We start from the raw sequence: 18341 nt of genomic DNA, 5'->3' as shown, positions 1-18341 counted from the left end.
TTTTCTATAGAGTTTTTTCTCTGAGTCAATAGTTTTCGAGTTATTTGCCAGTGAATATGTTCATTTTTTCAATAAAATAAGCACGCTTTTAGACGGTTTTACGCAAATAACTCAAATCGTAAATATTTTGTCGAAAAAAATTCTTAGCAAAAATATAGCCTGTAGAAAATTTAAAAAAAATGGTGTATACAATATCACGTCTCTATACCTAGTAGAAGCAGAGTTATAGCTAACTAAAAATCTTCATATTCGTCAAATTCCAAATGGAATACTTTAAAGTGAAATAACCAAAAATTAAGCACATTTCGGGGAAAACTAATTACAACTTATTTAAAGGGGTTTAGAAAAGCTTTATTTTTGTTTCATATAAAAAAATTGTAGCATCAAAAGTAAAGAAGTTACGCTCAATATAAAATTGGTCTCTTTTTTTTTGGTAAAAAAATCGGGAAAATCACCCCATAATTAGTATCTCAAATGAACTTAATCGTTACGACTTCACAAGTTTCTTGACTCTTGTATATATTGTTTATATGATCTGTAAGTTTCATCGGTTCCAAGTCCTTATTTTTGAAAGGGCTGTAGTTAAAAGGGGTTGAATGAGTCACTGATCACGAATGTATGCAAATTTAGAAACACCAAATCTTAATCAATGTCTAACAGAAAAACAAAAAAATACATGATATTCAGAAAATAAATGCTGACTTTTTTTGTTTTACGAGATTTTTGGTGTCTCTTACAGTTTTTGAGTCATTTTGAAAAAAAAGCATATTTGTCAAAATTAAAATTTTTAAAAATTTTATTTTAAAACCAAATTTTTTCAAAAATAAGCACTTTGAATCGATGAAACTTACAGATCATATAAACACAATATAACTAAAATAATTTGTGGAGTAGTAACGATTAATTTCATGTAAGTTGCTAATTAGGGGGTGTTCTTCCCGATTTTTTTTTGCCAAAACAAAAGGGACCAAATTTATTTGGAGCGTAACTTGCTTAGACTAACACTACACACTTTTTATAAGAACAGAAATAAAGCTTTTTTAAACACTTTAAAAAAGTTATAATGGGTTTTCCCAAAAAGTGCTTAATTTTTTGGATAGTTCACTTCGAAATATTCTATTTGAAATTTGGTGAATATGAATCTATTGTTCATTTGCTAGAACTCTGGTTCTACGAGGTCCAGAGACCTATCGCGTACACTATTTTTTTTTACTTTTTTACAGGCTATATTTTTGCTAATAAATTTTTTTTTCGACAAAATACTTACTTTTTGAGTTATTTGCGAAAAACTTTCTAAAAATATAGTTATTTTGTTGAAAAATGATCATATTCACTCGCGAATAACTCGAAAAGTGTTGACTTAGCGAAAAAGCTCTATAGAACAAAAGTTACTTAAAATTAGTCAGTTTATCCATTTCCGGTCATATATTTTGGTAATAACTTTTTTCACCGCCAAGAGGGGATTAAAATCACCCCAGGGCAAAACCACACATCGGCACAATATCAATTTTTTCTTTGACATGTAAGTTATGCGTATGCCAAATTTAATGTCAATCCAAGCGGTTCTTTAAAATCTAGAGCAAAAACCGTGAATGAATGTACTATGTATTGAAGAAGAGATATTACAAAATTTATTTTTGAACTAACGTACCTACCTAGCCCATCGTGGAGAAGAATAGCTAATTTTCTTCAACTTAAAAATGCTAATTCATGTAGAGGTTATTCATAAATTAATAGTCGAGATATGTAAAATTTTCTAATCATTTTAGACACCGCAGGAGCCTATAACGTACATAGTAGAACCTAAAAGAAAACGTGAAAACGTTCCACTTCAGTGGAGCATTTGAAAAAAGCGTATAAATTTTTTTATGGCTTAGGTCTATTTTTTTAATTTATGTAATTTATCAAACGCTCTTTATTTTTTTTTCAGATTTTTTTCGTAAGCTTCAAAAGTCCGAAAAATAGTTTTTTTTGTGGGGTTTTGGGGATTTTTCCATTTTATAGGTTTCAAAATGAATCAATCAATGTTTTCTATAGGTTATATATAAATTAAAGCAACTAAGTCCATTAGAACATTCAAAAATTGAAGAAACACGTTCAAATTCCTAAGAACCCCCCAAATAAAAACAATTTGTGGAATTTCTGAATGTGAGGCACCTTACGGAAAAATCTGAAAAAATTTGAAATATAGTGTTAGAGAACATACGCAAAATAAAAAAATAGACGCAAGATCATCTCAAAAAAATTATATGCGTTTTTCCAAAAAAAATTGAGGTTATGTACACTTAACCTACTACTCTATAAAAATATACTTGTTTTGTAAAAGCCTCAAATATGCGCGTGTATTTTTTGAAATTTTAAAATTTATTCCATCCCACCTAAAAGAAAACTAAAAACGCAAAACGACGCTTTTGACGGATTGGGGCGGGGGAAGGGTGTGGTGGGTTAAAATTGCGCTGGGTTTTATTTTCAAATCACATAGAATGAGATAAAATAATTCCTAGTGTGAATATGCATTTTGCCTCCCTTCACGGAGCGTACTATGTTATTTTATTTATTCGGTCCATAACGAGAAAGTTTGATTTTCCACTAGCGACGCACGTGCCACAGAAAATTGACGGCATAAGTTTTCTTTTAGGGTCTACTACTTAAGTTGTAGACTCTTATGGTGTCTAAAATTATTAGCAAATTTTATATATCCCGGAACTTAGTTTATCATTTCGTAGATCGTCTACTACATTTTTAATTTAATCTGGGGAAGACTTATTTACACTTTGTAAAAATTGCGATTGGAAAAGATATTATGTGTTGATGAATCACATAAAAGAAAAATAGCTAAGAATGTGTGGCACTGCTAAATAAAACTAGCTTATGCGGTTTCCTAGAATTTACTGTATATTATAATTTAGAGTTTTTTTTGAAGTTATACTTCTTTAGGCTCGATTGAGAGTAAAAGTCATAATACTGCGCGCATGCGCACACAGACAGTATGACGTTTAGTTCCTAATGTTTCAAATTATGTATCAGCGCAAATAAGCCATTAAAATAATATATTAGTGTTTTTTAGTAAATGTATTATAATTCTCTGTCTTTGGATTTGTCTTCCTTGGGCGTAAAATAATAAAACATCTATTTTTATATTTCACTTGTCGCCGTGATGTGTAATTATGTATATCTGAAACGTCAGTAACATGCGCCTTGATGGCCTAGTTGGTAGAACATTGGACCAGAGATCGAGAAATCGCGAGATTGCGGGTTCAAATCCCGGACGATTCATACTTTTTTCTTTTTTTTTTAATATTTGGCGTTTTGGTTAATTTTTGGTAATTATTGTTAATTTTTTTTATTGTAACTCTTAAGTATATTTATTTCGTTGAAATTATATAATAGAAGTATAACTTCTTACGTGCGTACAAAGTACACACACATTCTTTTTATTTTTTTTTTCTACCTGGATCTTGATCTAATCCCTATTTATATGTTTTAGGTGCAACTTGGTTATATCAAAAGTAATAAAACTAAGTATCTTTGTAGTGGTTTCATTATTAGTAAAAAGTACATTATTACCGCAGCTAATTGTGTTAATGGAGAAAATACGTAAGTACATGAACATATATCTACAAAATGATTATTTCAGCCAAATCAAAAATCGCTAATTAACACATCCAAAATTTCAATGACTTTTTCTCATATAAACATAAATTTTGCTTGGACTTTATCCCTACAGAGCTCGCGTGCGCACTCTCGCTTCGCACTTTTTTTTTTAAAGTGAGGCATTGAATCATTTAGTTTATATGTATTATTTCAACCTGCATAAAATGGTTAAATAAATGGCAGATCTGCAAAAAAGAATCCACAACACAACTCTTTTGGATAAAAATGGAAATACTAATCTAACGACTGACGAAACGATAAAACGATGGAAAAAATATATGGAAGAGCTCTTCGACGACGAAAGACAAAACCTACAAGACATATTTTTCGAAAACAGAGAACCAAGTGTAGAAATTACAAATGAAGAAATATTGTATGCACTAAAGAACACCAGCAACGGAAAAAGCCCGCGGTCAGATCAACTGCCTATTGATATCCTTAAACTAATAAAAAAATGAGTACATGGATGTCCTCTTAAACCTCTATAATAAAATTTATCAGTAAAGTGACATAACCAATGAATGGTTGACCTCAACATTTATTTGTCTGAATGGTTGACCTCAACATTTATTTGTCTCCCAAAAAAGAAAAATGCTAGAGAATGCACCGACCACCGCACCATAAGACTGATGTCTTACACACTTAAAATGTTTTTAAAGATCATTCATAAACGCATTTACCAAACATTTGATAATATGGATATTGAAGAAATCTAATTTGGATTCTGTAGAGGCGTAGGTATCCGTGAAGCTCTCTTTGCATTTAACGTACTATTCCAGAGATCCTTGGATGTGAACCAGGATATGTACGTGTCACAAGCAGATAATGGACGTCCTCAAAGCAAAACATTTACAATACAATGACCCTTCAATTATGACAAATCTATATTATAAACAGCAGGCACACATACGCATTAACGTACACACATCAGAAGAGTTCGAAATTAAGTGCGACAGGGGTAATTATTGTCACCACTACTATTCAATGCATACTCTGAAGAAATTATGAAAAGAACTCTTGAGGCAGAAACAGTAGGAATAAAGGTAAATGGAACGCCAACAACATTAGAAAAGCGGACGATATTATCATAATAGCAGACGACCTTCAAGACCTCCAAAAACTAATGACAAGGTAGTTGAGTATGGAAAAGAATATGGATTATCAATAAACATCAAGAAAACTAAATTTATGAGGATTTCAAAAACCCAAAATATTAATGAAAGCCTGACAATTAAAGGTAAAACTTTAGGACAACTTGAAAACTACAACTATCTTGGCACAATAGCTAATCACACGATTACTCCAAATAAATCAAAGTTCGAACGGAGAAAGCAAGAACAAACTTCAAAAAAATGAGAATGGTACTTTGTGCAAGAGAACTGAAATTAGACTTGAGAGTTAGGCTGGCAAGGTGTTATATTTTCTCGACTCTGCTTTACGGGATAGAAGTATATACACTTAACGCGTCGACTACTAATAAGTTGGAAGCATTTGAACTGTGGGTGTATAGAAGAAACCTGAAGATATTATGGACCGAGCATGTAACAAACAACGAAGTCAAGAGTCAACAAGAGACTGGAAATATTGAAAACCATCAAGACACGAAAGCGCTGCATTACCTGGGGAATGGTATGCGTAATGAGAGGTACAACATACTCCAATTAATTATACAGGGCAAAATCCAGGGCAAGAGAAGTGTAGGAAGAAGAAGAATCTCATGGTTGCGTAACTTGAGGGAATGGTACGGATGCACATCAACCGAAATATTCAGAGCAGCAGCATCTAAGATCAGAATAGCCATGATTATTGCCAACCTCAAGAACAAGAAGAACAAGATTATTTAAATTAAGATGCATTTTTTCATACGAATCCATAATTCACCAATAATATTTATGTACGTAATTAAATACAGTCTGAAAAATGAAAGAATACCCATGAACGAACATATAAAACACGCTGTATTTTCCTGTCACTGTGTCACAAAGAAAATTGTCCAGTGCAAGTACATGCAACAATAATTATTACATGTACTTGAGCTGGCCAATTTTTTGTGTGACACGGTGACAGGAAAATACAGCGTGTTTTATATGTTTGTTCATGGGTATTCTTTCATTTTTCCTACTGTAAGTAATTCGGTCGGTTTGCTTCTTTATTTAAATTTAAAAAAAAGTTGTTCATTTACTTAGCTTGGGCATATTTTGACAGATTCCTTGCCGAAAACTTGCAACACAAAAAATTTTATTTCTCACTATTAAACTATGCAATATACTTCCAGTTTAAGAATTCTTTCATTGAAAAAACGTAGAATGATCACAAATGATGGGAATAACCAATATTTTCATTAAAAACTTTCCGTTTGTAATACTGCTCTATAAGAAATGTATATACAGTATGGTGCAAATATTTGGAATCAATTCGTTATTTCGTAAGCCAGCGACTTTAAGAAAAAATCCTAAAAAACAGGTCAACTTATATTTTTAAATTATGATTTGTTGACATATCACATCATACTTGTGACGTCATGACACTAAAATTTTTAATTTCATTAGTAGTTCCAAAATGACACAAAATCTAGGCATCGGATAAAAAAGTTTATTTGAAGAAAGTGTATTTTTTTGCTCTTATTAATGGCGGTAGAGGCTCATTTTTTTACTATTGTATTTATTTACAGAGTAATTTCCACATATTAATATATTTTTCAATTTGGACTCTGTACCGCCATTCTTTATTATGTTACGTATATATATATATATATATATATATATATATATATATATATATATATATATATATATATATATATATATATATATATATAATGTTCTTGAACTCCTAAGTGGAGCATAGAGCTTCAGTGAAAATGCTCCATCGGGTTCTATTTTGCGCTAGGGCCTTCACCTCATTCCAAGACTTTCCTTGACTTCTTATCTCGTCCATGATGGATCTTCTCCAAGTTTGTGCTGGGCGACCTCTTTTTCTCTTTCCTTGGGGATTCCACTCTAGGGCATTTTTTGCAATACTGGAACTATCTTTTCGGAGTGTGTGACCTATCCACCCCCACTTTCTGTATTTTATTTCATTTTCTACCCTCTTTTGTTGGGTCAGGTGTAGCAGATCTTCGTTTCTGATGGTGTTTGGCCAGAAAATACGAACAATTCTTCGTAGACATTTGTTAGCAAAGACCTGCAATTTGTCTGTAAGGTATTTTGTCACTTTCCAGGTTTCACATCCATAGAGTAGAACAGACATAACATTTGACTGGAATATTCGGATCTTTGTCCTTGTAGTATATTCTCCAGACCTCCAAACAGGGTTAAGCATACTGAAAGCTTGTTGAGCTTTTCGTATTCTCATACGAATATCGTCTTCTGTACCTCCGCTTTCTGTTATGACACCTCCAAGGTACGTGAAGTTCTCCACATTTTCAATCTGCTTGTTGTCGATATTAAATAGCGTGTTGTTCCTTGCATTTATTCTCATCGACTTGGTTTTACCAATATTGATTTTTAAACCTATTTTATTGGCCTCAGTGGATAATGTTTCCAATTGGTCGGCCACATCCTGGAACCTTTGTCCTAACAGGCAGATATCGTCGGCGTATTCCAGATCACTTAGGCGTGTGGTTAACGTCCATTATATCCCTTTTGTGTCGAAGTCTAGTTTGGAGAGAACATAGTCCAGAACTATGTTAAACAGAAACGGAGAAAGCACACATCCCTGTCTGACTCCAGTAAGTACGTCAAATTCGTCACTGTTGACCTTATTGTGTGTCACGCTGCACGTCGCCTCAGTGTACAGTGACTTTATAATGGAAATTATTTTATGAGGAATGTTTCTTAGCTCTAAAATTTTCCATATAGCAGCATGAGACAGGCTGTCAAAGGCACGTTCAAAATCGACAAAGACCATGTATAGAGGTGTGTTCCATTCAACCGATTGTTGCATTATTACCCTCACTGTATTAATGTGATCTATGCAGGAAGATTCTGGTCTAAAACCTGCTTGATTCGCTCGAAATTCAACCTTGTTTGTTAATCCTTTATGTATGATGATCGTAAAAATTTTATTTATGACGGTAAGCAAGGTTATTCCTCTCCAATTTTTGCACAGTGTGAGGTTGCCCTTTTTTGGAAGCTTAATAATATTACCTTTTTTCCAGCCCGCTGGAATGCGGATTGTTTCCCACACCTCTCGGATTATGGGGAGCAAAAGTTCAGCGGTTAGATGCGGGTCAGTTTTAAGTAGTTCGGCACCAATGTTATCGATTCCCGGGGACCTGTTATTTCTCAGAGATTTGATAGCTGTTATTATCTCCATTTTGGAAGGGGACTCGCAAGATATATGCAAGTCTACATTCTGCGGGTTTTCGACAATTTCATCCGCGTTATCCCTGGGCGTGCCTAGCATCTCCTGAAAGTGCTCTTTCCATCTCTCTACTTGATCATCCGTATTCACGGATATGGTATCATCCATATTACGAATACGTGTGCCAAATATCTCGAAAAAATATTCAAAATCACAGCCGCAATCTTGGAATGCGTTTTTGCTACCTGTTGATCGCTACTGTATCACCTTAAGTAAGAGTCTACAATAGCGCGTCATCAATATAACTTCGGGAGATAGTATTATACCCTTTTTCTGCGAAACTTTGTAAACAGTGACTATATTTTACATTATCTAAGACAAAATTTTGACATAATATTCATAGGCGGCCTAAATGGAAGAAAACAATTTTATAATTAGTAAATAAATATTTATAAAAAATAAACCAAAAGGGGTAAACAATTTTATGTCAACATAGGTATTTGCACGAAATAATATTAAAATAATAATAAATAGTAATTTCGTTGTGAATCGAAACAAGAGCCGTCTTATTTTATTTAGTTCATAGAGCGCCAAAAGCACTCTAACCAGTTTAAACCATTTTTTTTAAATAGAACTTTATATGAACTTTTCCCATTATTGTAAAGTATTTATAATCCTTTTAGAATAAAAAATACTCCTAAAATTTTATATACTCGCTTTAAAATTCGAAATATTTTTACGTAAATATACTAACCTATTAGTCGTAAAACTCACAATTAACAATAATCTATTTTTTCACATAGTCAAACAACTTAATTCTATTACACACAAATATAATATAATAAATTAATTATAAAATAAACACTACTCCCAATGGATCAACACTAACGAAATCCTAACATAATACACTACGTGCTATTACGTGCACGAAGAAAATCGTGCTATTACTTGGAAATCTGACGCAGGTTTGTCAAAATGACGGTGACTATTTCTGTATGTTGACTAATCAGTTGTTTAGTTATAATATGTTAGATTTTCTGTTAGTGAAAAATAATTTTATTAGTTCCAACATGGCAAAAAATCTAGACATGGGATCAAAAAGTTTATTTGAAAAAAGTGTATTTTTTTGTTCTTCTTAATGGTGGTAGAGGCTCGTTTTTTTAAGATTGTATTTAGTTATTTTGGAGCTATATTTAACAATCGAGGAAATAGTGAAGATGAAATACAACACACGATTAATAAAGGTAGAAGCATCACTAGATCCCTCAATTCATTTTTTTGGGACAAAGATATCAGGAAGGAAACAAAGAGAAGAATATAATAATATGAAGGTATAATGAAGAGCGCTACAATCTACGGTGCAGAAGTTTGGAACATAAGTGCAAGAAATAAAAGGAAGCTACTTAGTACAGAAATGGACTTTTTGAGTAGAAGTTGTCAGGTTTCTAGATTAGAACATGTAAGAAATGAAACAATTTAGAGAACGTATGAAGGTGGAAAAAATTATAATAGACGATATTGAAAAGAGACAGCTGACATGGTTCGGTCACGTTAAAAGAATAAATGAGACCCGCTGGCCGAGAAAAATATTAGAGTGGGTCACACCGAAGAGAAAAAGAAGAGAACGACCACGGAGAAGCTGGAGGGACAATCTTCAGGAGGAAATGGTTTCGAGACAATTAGATGAAGATATATGTTACGATAGAAAAAATTGGAAGCTGGGAATGGAGAGGCGGCGTCAGCGGTAGAAATCCGTATATATCTATATATTTATTTAGTTATAGAGTAATTTCCACATAGTAACATATTTCTCAAATTGGGCTCTGTACCGACCTTCTTTACTCTATTACGAATATGTGTACCAACTATCTCGACAAAATATCCAAAATTAAAGCCCCAATCTTGGAACGCGTTTTCCGGTTTGATGACGCGCTACTGTAGCCTCTTAATGTTTAAATTCAATCTTTATATCTGTTTTTTCCGTGATGCAAAATGTGCCGGTACATTTTACTTTAGTTTTATTTTACCATTGTTTAACTAGACACTTAGAACTTGTCTTGTTGTACAATGGTTTTACTATTGACTCGCATTATATTTTTTTAGAGATCAGCCACAATTTGTAAGAGCTGGAGTAACAGATGAACACGATGTGTCAAATGAGCAGATACGATCAATACACAATATTTTAGCGCTTTCGTATATAACGCTTATTAGGGTCGAAGAAGATTTTAATTTTAATAAGTTTGTAAGTCCAGTATGTATATACACTAGAGATAAGGACCCAGATGGACCAGGTATTTTCACAGGTAAGTCAAAAATTATCAGTAGTAATTGCACAAGAGCTCTAAAATTATTGAATTTTCCAGAGTGACACTTTGACAGTTTTAATTTATGTCAAAGTGTCACGAGGGCAAAAATTCTATGTTAATTTTAGAGATCAAGTGCAATTTGTTGCGATTATTTCATGAATAAAACTGTTCAAAACCAAAATTTTATTGTAATTTATTTATGTAAGTACAAATTAGTACAACTAAACAAACAGTTGATATAAATATTTGACGGTTGAAAGTCATTACTTTTATAATTTTTAAAACATTAATTGTCATTAATGTCACTAAATGTATTTTTTCGGAGAAACGAAGGGCATCTGACGTAATATACTTGACGACGGGAAATTATCAAAAATTATCAGTAGTAATTGCACAAGAGCTCTAAAATTCTATATTAATTTTAGAGATCGAGTGCAATTTGTTGCGATTATTACATGAATAAAACTGTTCAAAACCAAAATTTCATTGTAATTTATTTATGTAAGTACAAATTAGTACAATTAAACACACAGTTGTTAGAAATATGTATTTGACGGTTGAAAGTCATCACTTTTATAATTTTTAAAACATTTGTCATTAATGTAACTGAATGTATTTTTTCGTAGCAACGGAATTGATCGGAAATTATCAGTTTAATTTTTATTTCTGTAGATTTCTATTGGTCAGAATCTTCTATGAATGAAATAATCGGGTATAACATCACAAGAGACTGAGAATAAAGTGAAAATAATGCGGCAGTTTTTCGAAAATTTGTTGTCTGGCAATAGACACGAGAGCCCACAGTGCTCGAGTGGCTATTGCCCAATGACAACAAATTTGAGTAAAAATGAAGCATTATTTTCTTATTTATTCTTACTATCGTGTGATATTCGTAAGATTTTTTTTATTACGTATATTATGGATATGTTCTTAGATGTGACATTTGTCAAAACTAGGAAACTGGTTGCCATTAAATAGGTCTGGATCCCGCGTATGAAAAAAAAAGTTTATTAATAGCAAGCTGAAAATTTGTTAATAGCTTAAGGGTGTCTAGTCGGACACTCTTTGGTATATGGGAAAACTGGAACAGGGGAAGTTTTAATTGTGGAACAGGTTAAAATTTTGGAACGGTCAGACCACGAAAACGACACATGTATTTTATCCGACAGAACAGACTTAAATTCTCCGAACAGAGATTAAACTCTCATGCAAAAATCAGACTGCTATTTATCACCAAATGGGCGTTTTAATGAGTGGAACATGTAGAATATGTCAAATGACAGGAATTATGACAGGTGATAAATAGCAGTCTGATTTTTGCATGAGAGTTTAATCTCTGTTCGGAGAGTTTAAGTCTATTCTGTCGGACAGAAAAAATGTGCCGTTTTCGTGGTCTGACCGTTCCAAATTTTTAACCTGTTCCACAATTAAAACTGCCCCTGTTCCAGTATTCCCATATATCAAAGTATCCTAGACACCCTTAAGCTATTAACAAATTTTCAGCTTGCTAGTAATCAACGTTTTTTTCATACGCGGGATCCAGACCTATTTTGCATTTTCTCCTATCAATGAAACGTGTTGTACGGTAATTTAGCCGGTTAATTTTGCCTCTAATATTTATGATATTGTAGGATGGAGTCCAGCTGATATTGTAGACGAAAAACAAAGGCACATGACTAAACTTACCTTAAACATTGACAGTAATGAAAGTTGCAATAACACTTTGGCTCCTACAGAAAAATATGAATTATCAGATATCTTAGTAAAAAATAAGATAGTGTGTGCTGGAGGAAAGACAATTATTGATGGATGTCAGGTGATGTATTTCGTAAATCAATTTAAAAGTACTTTTTCTACAACCGTGTTAAAAATGCAATTTTTAGCACTCCATATGAGCGTTAAAAATGCTACATTAAGCGAACGGCTCCACGGGCGAGAAATTGACGCTGGCAGTAGCAGTGAAGTGAACTTGAGGTTCCGCGGAACGGAATGGGAATGGCCGAACTGTACCGACTACAGGACTTGTGCGTAGTCGGTTCAGTTCGGCTGTTCCCATTCCGTTCCGCGGAACCTTAAGTCCATTTTGCTGCTACTGCTAGCGTCAATTTCTCGCCCGTGGAGCCGTAGGCTAAGGCACTATTGCTTTAAAATTTTTATGGCACTGCAATTCGTATTGACCGTATAGGCAATTTTGATGTGATGTCAAAAACATATAAAAACGGAATGTCAGTCAAGTTCAAGTAAAAGTTTTTGTAGATATTGTCCTGTAATTACGTTTGTAGAAAAAATATTGTATGATATGCGTGTTAAAAAGTACATTTTTAAGGCACTAATGTGAATTGCAGAACTCGCTATCGCTCATTCTGCAAACTTTTACATGCGTGCCTTAAACGTGTACTTTTAACACTTATATCATAAATAACTATTAAAAGTGTGTGAAGTATTTAATTCCTAGATATAATAAACATAAATTCAAAAGTTATGCCTCACCTAAAATTATGCTCATTTTATTGTTGATTTCTTCATGAACAGACTAATGTCTGCTAATTTTCTTTTATTATTTTATATTTCCCTTTTCTTATTTACACACTTAAGCAAAGGTTTACCCAGTTTTTTCCAAGATTTATAGTTTCGTAGGTATTTAAAAAAACAACTAATCTTGCAGTTCATTTGTTTAATAAAAAATGAAGCACCCACTTCTGGAGTAGAACTTTTTCATATATTGTTTATTAAATATTTCTTAGTAGGGTAGTCAATGAGGGTATTTGGCTCCGAATTCCATCGTACTACATCGATTTACTTGATATTTTCGCAGTAAGTAGGGAATAGCTCATGAAACAAAGTCTACCCTATGCTGATGTACGCTTTTAACTTGGGGGTGGTTCCCACCCCCTCTAAGAAGTGAAAAATGTTTTGGTTAAAATAGCTAGGGAAGAGGCTAGAGAACCTAATTTAAGCAAAAACTGTTCTATAATTATTTTTTGAAAACTCAATATTTTTTGAGTTATTCGTGGTTGAAGATTGGCCATTTTCATTGAAAAATGACACCTTTTCGGACGGATTTTTGTGAATACCTTAAAAAATATGCATCTAACAAAAAAACTATACAAAATATTTCTATAGGTTAAAAAAAACAAAGAGATTCATTTCTTCATAAATCTTCTAGTTAAAATAAAAAGAGGGATATGGTAGATAAGAATAGTTTGTTTTTTTGTTGCATGCTCAAATCGGTGTATTTAACTTGAAATAACAGATAAACGGTTGATTTTGGATGTATAATAATGATATCTACAACTATTATAGTGCTTGAAAAGACCTTTAAAATGAGCATTACTAAATGTCAATTACATTCAAACTGATCGAGATATTCTGCAAAAAATTGATACCTAATGTATTTTAAGAAGAGATGAGAAGTATATTTAACCCCTCATCCATCAGAATTTAAATACATCATTTTCCTTCTACAATACTTTTTATTATAGTGTTATTTGTATGTTAAAAAAGTTGGACTGGTTTAAATTGTATGATTTAAAAAAAAATAAGATCAAATTATAGAGCGCATTTTTAAATTTTCTTAAAAATCTTCCATTTTCTCCATGTAACTCGAAAATGCTAAGAGATACGAAAAAAGATACCACACAAAAATGTAGGGTTTTTTTAGATAAAAATTTCTTTTTTATTTTTCATTACTGTATCTCTTATCATTTTTAAAGTTACATGGAGAAAAAGGAAGATTTTTAAGAAATTTTAAAAATGCTCTCTATAACTTGATCTTTTTGTTTTCAAAAACCATTCATTTCAAACCTGTTTAACTTTCTGAACATAGAACTAACACTGTCGTAAAAGGTATTGTAGAAGGAAAACAATGCATTTACATTTTGGTGGATGAGGGTTAAAATTACTTCTCATTTTTTCTTAAAATACGTTAGTTATCAATTTTGTTTTTAGCATATCTCGCTTACTATTAATGTACGGGACCTTTAACATAGCTCATTTTAAAGGTCTTTTCAATCACTACAAAAGGTATTTGTAGCATTATACACCTAAAAGTGACCGTTTGTCTTTTATTTGAAGTTTAATACACCAATTTGAGAATGTACCAAAAAACAAACTTTTTCACCCACCATGTCCATTTTTGTATTATAACTAGAAGAGTTATGGAGGGAGTTTATTACTTACAAAAATGTTGAATATAGTTTTTTTCGTTAGATTCATAGTTTTTAAGGTATTCGCAACAAACCCTTCGAAAAGGTATTATGTTTCAATGAAAATGGACCATATTCAACCACGAATAACTCAAAAAGTAATGAGTTCTCAAAAAAAATTATAGAACATTTTTTGCTTATAATTAGGTTCTCTAGTGGATTTCGTGATAATTTTAAACAAAAAATTTTCCACCCCTTAGAAGGGGTGGGAACCACCCCCAAAATAAAAGCACACATCGGCATAGGGTATACTTTGAATTAAGAGATAAGTAGAGGCTATTCCCAAAATTTCACTAAAATCCATGCAGTAGGATAGAATTCGGAGGTAATATCCTATTCTTGCTCCCATTGACTGGCGTATAATGAAACTACAAAAAGTTCTATCTTTTTTTATTCTTTCCGTAAGCAAAAACCTTATTGACTCCCCTATATGTAGGGTTACCATAATTTATTAAGACCAAATTCGGACAGGGGTGGTCCAAGGTGTTGTAGAAAATATAAAATGTGAATTTGACTGTGTTGCTTCCTCTACATTGTACATATATGTATATTCGAAATGCATATGGCACAATTAAAAGTTACAGAAAATAGAAAATAATATTACAGAAAGATATAGTCATTACACTAACTCAACTAACTGTCAACCGATTTTGGTCTGCTCGTGCGCTGTTGACAATCAGTGCGACCAACTTAACTAGGTGATGCGCAGAATGAAATTTCCCACCGTTGGGCCAAGTGCCTTCCATTTTTTTTAGTTAAGAAAAAAATCCGGACATTTCTCATATCCGGAGCCAATCCGGATATGTCTTTCAAATCCGGACTGTCCGGACGAAATCCGGACATATGGTAACCCTACCTATATATCAACTATTTAGCTTTTTAATGGAGTGCAAAAAATCGAAAAAATCGCGTTTTTTGCCATAAATTGTTAATAATTAAAAAACGGCTCGGAACTCTAGACAGAAGATACGTAGGATTTCCTTTTGTAGGTCAACATTAATTAAAAAATTGTCAGGTAAATATCTGAAGTATTCGGATTCCCAAGAATGAAAATAATAAAATATTAATTCACGAAAAGGATGTCAAAAAGAGATGGAAAAAGTACTTTGGCAGTTTAGTAAATAAATAATTTGAGAGACAGCCTGTGGAGACAATAACAGCAATGGTCACCAAAATAACAAACGAGGAAGTGGTTCAAGCGCTTTAAAAATAAATGAAAGGAAGAGCAGTCGAACCAGAGGATATTCCTGGGGAAGTATGGATAGCATTGGAAGAGACATAAACAAATTGGCTAGCAGGTTTATTTAATAGAATTATGGAGGTTGGACAAATGCCAGGCGAATGGAGAAGCAGTATACTAGTACCTGTTTACAAAAACAAGGAAGATATACAACCATGTACAAAATACAGGGCTATAAAACTAGTCCCACCATGAAAATATGGGAGAGAGTAATTGACTGACGGATACGTGAAGAAACCAAAATATCCAATAATTAATCAATGTGGCTTTATGCAGGGCGCATCAACAACAGATGAGATTTTGATTAGAAGGCAATTGATGTAAAAAATACAGGAATAAAGAAACGAGCTTCTTCTTCTTCAAGTGCCGTCTCCTAATCGGAGGTTGGATATCATCATCACTATCTTTACTCTATCCACCGCTGCTCTAAAGAGTTCTATAGAACTGCATCTAAACCAGCCCCTTAAATTCTTTAACCATGACACTCTCCTTCTGCCTATTCTCCTTCCGCCTCTTATCTTTCCCTGTATTTTCAGTCTTAGCATTTCATATCGCGGTCCCCTCATTACGTGTCCCAGATATTGTAACTTTCTTGTTTTTATTGTGTTTATTATTTCGCATTCTTTACCCATTTCTCGCAGTACTTCCGTGTTCGTTTTCCTCTGTGTCCATGTTATTCTAAGCATTCTTCTGTAACACCACATTTCAAATGACTGTAGCTTATTTATGTGTTCTTGCTTTAATGTCCAGCTTTTAACTCCATATTGTAGTATCGAGAACACGTAGCATCTCAAAGCTCTTACTCTCAGTTCTAAGCTAAGGTCTTTGTTGCAGAGAACTGTTTTCATTTTTACAAACGCATTTCTTGTTATTTCTATCCTGGTCCTTATTTATGTTGTTTGATCATTTTTCTCTGAAATCCAGGTTTCTAGGTTCCAGGTTCCTAAAATCTTAAAACAAAAATTGGAACAATAGAGACAAGCTCTGGAGGAAAAAGGTTTAAAACTTAGTAGGGCAAAAACAGAGTATTTGGAATGTTCATTTAAAAATTGAGTTAATACAAAAAAAAGGTATTTTTGGATGGTGAACTGATCGTGGAAATTAATAGTTTTAAGTACCTAGGATCGGTATTACATAGTAATGGAGAAATAGATGGAGATGCATGCAGTAGAATTTGGGCCGGATGGAAGAAGTCGAAGGAAGCGAGTGGTGTGTTGTAAGGCAGAATAATTTCAATGAAGCTGAAGGGAAAACTAAGCATTCTAAGAATTCTAAGAATACGACCGGCTATGATGTTCGGTACTGAATGTTGGGTAGCGAAAAAGAAAAAGGAACACCGAATGCATGTAGCGCAAATGAGAATGCTTAGATGGATGAGTGGAGTGACAAAAAAGGATAAAATTAAAAATGAGATGAGGGCAAGTCTAGATGTGTCACCAATTGATGCAAAAATGAGAGAGCATATGTAACGATGGTTTGGTCATGTTCAACGTTGAGACGTTAATAACCCAATACGAAGAGTTGCTGAAGTGCAGATTCCTGGAAGGAGTAGGAGAGGAACATCAAAAAAGACCTGTAGGGAGACGATAAGGCAGGACATGTTGGTAAAGGGGATTAATATTGATATGACACAAGATAGAATTGTGTGGAGAAATGCAATTAGGGAAGCCGACACCGCATAGGGTTAGGGTAAAGACAATGACAATTCAGAGTCCTGAGAAAATTCATTTCCGAGGACTATTATTAGAACTCGTGTTAAATCTTTTAGAAAACATTGTTGAAATGTCTTTTCAAAACATCCTTTGAAAACTTCGTTTTTCTATTCAGAAGGCGAAATATTAACAATATTATTTTTTTACAACAATATGTGTGTTGTGTGTATTTATCACATTTTGCAACTTATCTTTTTTAGATTGACTCTGGGGGTCTTCTGCAGGTATACAGCGAAGATGATAACATGTATTATGCAGTAGGAGTCTCTTCTTTCGGATCAAGAGTTTGCGGCAAGAAAGAACTACCAATTGCTTTTACCAAATTTTATTATTATTACAAATGGATTGAGGATACTGTCTGGCCTCGAGTAGATATAATAAGCCGTTTCTTAGGCGTGAGACAAGAAGACTACATAGTATAGTTTTACCAGCAGTTAAATACAATAAATGTACACACATTTGTTATATTTTTGAATAGTATTAACTATGTAAAGGTTCGAATAAAGCATGATAATTGTATTTTAATGTTGTACTATTTATTTTATTCGTCGATCGGATAGCCAAGCCAGACGGAGGATCGGCCACAAATCTCTTCGCTGTGATATAATGTGAGTTCAAATCCTGGCTCAGTAAATCGAAAACAAAAAGGCTAACACAGCAGTTTAACATTCTCATATATGAATCTGATGTTTATAATGGAATACGCTGGTGTGTGATAGGAAGCAGTACGACAGGGGATAAGGGCTTGCTGCTCAGTAATACTCCTCCATAGATCCCTACCAAAAGGAAGTTGACGTCTAAATACCGGTGTATATAAATATATGATTCATTTTTAACTAGTCTTAAACTGCTTATTGGCTGATAAGGACCTCCAGGGAATTCATGGTGTATAAATCTCAAAGTAAAGACTCTAAGT

The 18341-nt window shown here is 33.2% G+C and overlaps 1 protein-coding gene across 1 annotated transcript in view; it reads left to right on the top strand.

Annotated features, from left to right (window-relative positions):
- LOC114336808 (phenoloxidase-activating enzyme-like) overlaps positions 1-17944 on the top strand; it is a 55416-nt gene extending 37472 nt beyond the window's left edge. The window contains exons 4-7 of the mRNA XM_050656272.1: positions 3488-3597; positions 10063-10265; positions 11900-12084; positions 17626-17944. Of these exons, the coding sequence (XP_050512229.1) occupies positions 3488-3597; positions 10063-10265; positions 11900-12084; positions 17626-17847 (720 nt within the window). The 3' untranslated portion in view covers positions 17848-17944. The remainder of the gene's footprint in view (positions 1-3487; positions 3598-10062; positions 10266-11899; positions 12085-17625) is intronic.
- The last annotated feature ends 397 nt before the right edge of the window (positions 17945-18341 follow it).

Source organism: Diabrotica virgifera, chromosome 7, assembly GCF_917563875.1.
Source record: "Diabrotica virgifera virgifera chromosome 7, PGI_DIABVI_V3a".
Lineage (NCBI taxonomy): Eukaryota > Metazoa > Arthropoda > Insecta > Coleoptera > Chrysomelidae > Diabrotica > Diabrotica virgifera.
The sequence above is the reverse complement of the archived record's forward strand: the minus strand, read 5'-3'. Positions and strand labels throughout refer to the sequence as shown.